The sequence below is a fragment of the Triticum dicoccoides genome, chromosome 7B (assembly GCF_002162155.2).
Source record: "Triticum dicoccoides isolate Atlit2015 ecotype Zavitan chromosome 7B, WEW_v2.0, whole genome shotgun sequence".
Taxonomy (NCBI): domain Eukaryota; kingdom Viridiplantae; phylum Streptophyta; class Magnoliopsida; order Poales; family Poaceae; genus Triticum; species Triticum dicoccoides.
In genome coordinates, this window is record NC_041393.1 from 123162025 (window position 1) to 123166884 (window position 4860).

At 47.3% G+C, this 4860-nt stretch overlaps 1 protein-coding gene across 1 annotated transcript in view; it reads right to left on the minus strand.

Moving 5' to 3' along the window:
- Positions 1 to 2934, minus strand: part of LOC119341464 (putative F-box/LRR-repeat protein 23) — a 6295-nt gene extending 3361 nt beyond the window's left edge. The window contains exon 1 of the mRNA XM_037613334.1: positions 2517 to 2934. Within this exon, the coding sequence (XP_037469231.1) occupies positions 2517 to 2914 (398 nt within the window). The 5' untranslated portion in view covers positions 2915 to 2934. The remainder of the gene's footprint in view (positions 1 to 2516) is intronic.
- Positions 2935 to 4860: the final 1926 nt, after the last annotated feature.

Below are 4860 nucleotides of genomic sequence, written 5' to 3' on the forward strand. Positions count from 1 at the left end.
GTGTTAAGTTAAATGATAATATGGGAAAATATTTCCCTACAGACAAAGGGATGAGGCAAGGGGACTCCATTTCACCCTTGATTTTTGATATGGTTGCTGATGCACTTGCTATTTTGATGAATATGGATAAAGCAAGTGGTTTGGTGAAAGGGGTATTAGAGTAAAATACTGACAAAGGAACAAACATGCTTCAGTATGTTGATGATACAATCTTTCTAATACAAGATGATTTTGAAAGTGCACATAATTTTTATACTTTGTTTGTTTGAACAGATGTTAGGATTGAAAATTAACTTTCATAAGAGTGAGTTGTTCTTATTTGGGGAGGCTGCTAATAAAGCTTCTGAATTTTCCCAAATTACTTGTCCTATAGGAAGTTTGCCAATGAAGTATTTAGGGCTGCCCCTGGACAAGAAAAGAATTAGAAACAAAAGTTGCCCCCCCTGAAAACAGAATGGAGAAGAAGTGTGAGAATTCGCAGGGAAGATTATTAGCTAGTGCTGGTAGGGTCACCTTGATACAATCCTCTCCCATTGGGATTCCCTAATGTCCTTTTATGGGCTCCCTGTGGGTAAATAAAAGAATGGATTATTTTAGAGCCAGACTTTTATGGCAAGAAGAGGAAGGAAAAAGGGAAATATCATTTAGTGAGATGGTCTGAAGTGTGTAGGACTAAAGATTTGGGAGGATTAGGAATACAAAACTTTGCTTTAATGAATAAATCATTATTGGTAAAGTGATGGTGGAAAATCTTTAATAGTACTGGTCTCTGGCAAGATATCCTTCTCAACAAATATTTGAACAGAGAGGGCCTAGCAACTGCCAAACACAGACAGGGGGGCTCCTAGTTCTGGTCTTAGCTCCTTAAGCAGAAAAATCATTTTCTTTCATTGTGTAGATTTGAGATTTGGAATGGGGAGAGTTTCAGATTTTGGGAAGATAGATGGGTTAATGATAGAGCATTGAAAGATGACTTTCCTCGATTATATAACCTGTGTTTTGATAAGAATAAATCTATCAAATATATGTTTGACAAGGGTTTAGGTAATGTTAATTTTAGAAGAACCTTATATGGGGCTTCTTTGGAACAATGGGAGCATATTAAAGATAGTTTCTGGTGTGGTCTTGAGTGGGGACACAGATAGAATTTTCTGGACCTTAGACAAAAAAGGAATCTACACTGTCAAATGTTATTATAAATTCCTGATTGAGAATGTGATTAAATACCCACATAAATTCCTATGGAAAACTAAGATGCCACCTAGGGCGAAAGTCTTTATTTGGTTGGTCTTGCGTAATAGTATTTTAACTAGAGGTAATCTGCTTCGTAGGGGTGGGTGTGAGATAAGACTTGGGATTTGTTTGATGTGAGATAAGAATTGAAATGTTCCATGGCGAAAATGATGTAGAATATTATTCAATATGCTTTTGATATAAAACAAGTGTCTGACAACACTCGGGGTTTGTTTGGGATTTGGTTGAAGTAGTTTGGGAAACTGGAAAAATCCCTGGTGGCAGTGGGGATAGCAGTAGTTTTTTGGACTAACCGGAAACTTGGAAATAGTGTGGTATTTGATAAGAAAAGGATATCTGATCCATGTATACCTGTTAATATGATGATTAAAATGTTACATGATTGGCCCGTATTGCAAATAAACCCAAGAAGTCGAAGAATAATGACGGAGGGCGTAAGAAGAGTGGAGCAGATTGTGGGAGACATCTTTCGAGCAACTTTAGGATGGAGAATGGCGCACATAATTATGGCTACCTTATTTTGTCTACCATTTGTTCATGCAGTGCTGCTCTGGGAGCTCTCCCTTTGTTCACTTGTCTTTCTCCTCCTGGCCTTTGTTTCTTCGGCTAAACTTGTTCTAGTAGCACTGTTCGTTTTGGAGAATGCTTTAGTAATGTTGATGTTACGTGCGTTCTTGAGTTCCGGGCCTGTGGGACCTCTCAGATCAGTGTTTGTTAGGTTAAGCTTCAATCTTAGTTTTGAACTCGTCTGAGGCTGCGAGGCTTTTGCATTCCTAAGGCCCCGTTTGGTAGAGGTGGGTTGGGAGGGTTTGCATGGGATTAACCCCGCGGCATGCTAATTCTCAGAAAATCCATGCAAGGCCATTTGATGCACAAGGTTTTGACTGGCCTAGGCGTGGAACTGGACGACACAGAGATCGAGTGAGACACTGGTATCTGGTATGTGGCGATTGTAACCAAATGTAGGGAATTAGGAAGGGGAAGGATTAGTGGGGTTTGGGTGAAGGGGAGAGGATCACCAAATCCCTTACAATCCTCGACCTCTTTGGGGCAGGAAAACCTCCCTTGCCAAACGAAGCCTAAGGGGGTGTGGGAGTCTGATTCCCCATCGCCCTGCAGGGGTGTGCATCGTCTGATATGCCGGCCGGGACTTGTTGGGTTGTAATAGTTGGTATATGTAAGACTTGGTGATTTCTAATAATGAAAATCTGAGAGGGAACTCTTTTATAAAAAACAAAGGTAAACAAGCAAGAAATCCTCACGCGTTGCCGACGAGGGAGAGAATCCTTTCTGTGACGTAGCTCCCACCCCAGAAGGCCTCGCACCGACCCGCACCACGCCTCATGGCAGCTCTCACCATCTGAAGCAATTTCCTGGAGTTGAGGTAGAAGCCATCGGCATAGTGAAAGCGCATATCGATGCGGCGCCACAGCTCGGGCTCGTCCGTAGCAGCCCTGCGCCATGGGCTGCACACCATGTCGGGCCCCATGAGAATCTCGATGTGGTCCAGCCTGCTGAGCACTGCCAGCAACACATCCCGTGGCAGCTCCGCCCAATCCCTCCACTCCGCCTCTGTATCCATCCCGTCCTGGGGCGGTGGTGGTGGCGGCAGTCGGCGAGGCTCCTCGAGAAGGTAGGAAAGGGAGGGTGGTGCAGCCATGGCAAGAGGTCTCGGCTTCAGAGGAAGCACAGTTCTTGTTTATACAGGAGGAAGGTAGACCACAGTTCCTCTCCAATCCTATACTATGTGCCAAATGGAGACGCCGGAATTGGAGGCCGGTATCTCGTCGGCGTTACTACGTTTATCTTCAGTTATTTCGTCTATCTGCCGAAAGCGACGCTAATTAATTATTTCTTTCCTTTGGGTAAAGAAACACTCCGTCCTTGTCCCTAGCTAAGCAACGGCGTTGTATCCAAGGCGTTGATCAGGCCATATATAAGATAGTAATAATAACTTCAACTAAAATCAAGATTCTGGGTTCGTCTTGACTTTCGAGCTCAGTCGATGTACAGTGGGTCTGTTGCAACTCGAAAGCTTTCTCCAAATTTCATCTCTACACTAAAGAAAAAATATCTCAACTATATATTTCAATCTACTATATTTTCTTTTCTTTTTGGCGGGTGCAATCTACTACAGTATATTTTCTTATTCACATTCTCTAATTAACAATATATTTGTAACAATTATATTTTCAACAGATAAATTTTGAAGGTTATATTTCCCACGCTCATATTTCGAATAGTTGTATGGGCATTAGAGCATCTACAGCCGCGGGCCTCAAACCCGTCTCAAACGCCCGGTCGGCTGACCATTCACAAAAAACCGCTCCAACCGAGCGCCTCAAATCGTCCTTAACGTCCTAAGAACAACTCTAGCAGACCCCGTATATGTCATGAACCTGCAAAATTCAGACGAGTATATGAGCTCGGCCCAATTTTCTGGCCAGAACAAAGTTCGTATACTCGTCCGGCCCGTAATTTTTTTTACCGCGGCCCGCAAACCGCCCCTCCCCTCCGAAGCAGTATATCTACGGGTTCGCGGGGCAGATACGGGTCGAAACCCTATCCCCCCGCCCCCCGTCTTGCTGCAATTCCCCACTCCCCTCTCACATTTCTCGCCGCCGGTGAGCCCCTTCCGCCTCCAGCCGCCATGTGGGGTCGCATGTGGAGCTCCAAACGCAGCTCCGGTAGCAGCTCTAGCGGGGGCGGCGACCCCGAGCGCGAGCGGCGTGTCCGCTCGAACGGTGCGAGGAAGCGCATGGCGAGGAAGTGGACGAACAAGGGCCTCGAGCCGCCGCCGAGCTTCCTCGTTCGCGAGACGGAAGAGTACGACCGTCGGCACAGGCGTAGGCCCTCCTCGGCTGTGGGCTCGTCCTCCGCCGTGAGATCTTCCCACGCCGCGAGCTCTTCCTCTTTCGGTGGAAGGCTTCTCCCCGTGAAGAGGGAGTGGTCGAAGGAGCCGGAGGAGATCGAGGTCCTCGCCGTCAATCAGGAGCCAGAGGAGATCGAGCGCCGAGGGGTCGTCGGGCCCGAAGATTTCGTGGCCGATTTCGACGCGGTCCCGGCGGCCATTGCCGAACGGAGCTTGCGCAAGGAGGCGGAGCTTCGGCGCCACGACGAGGAGCTCGAAGACCTCATCCTCAGGCAGGCGGTCGCGGCCAACCTTGCCGCGAGGGACAAGGACGACGAGTGGCGGCGCATCCGCGAGGAGCAGAGGGAGAAGTTCATCGATCTCGTCAGCTCCGACGAGGACTGAGCTCCTCCACCGCGTCGTCCTCGGCCGTGAGCTCGTCCATTTTGGTATACCGACCTCGGCCTCACCGTCGTGAGACCCCCCCCCCCCTCTAGTAGTAGTAGTAGTAGTAGAATGTAGTATGTGATGATGAACTAGTGTGGCTGCAATTTCTCCCGCGAAAGTTTTTTTTTTTAAATTATACAGTTTCATATACGGGTTCTACTCTGCCGCGCATGATTTCGACCCGCAAAACAGTTCTTCGTCGAACTGTAAACGCCTTATGCGGGTCGCGATTTTACGGGGTCTGCTAGAGTTTCTCTAACTACCCAGCGCCCCTCATATCCAACCCAAATATGGGGCGGCCCGGGCGC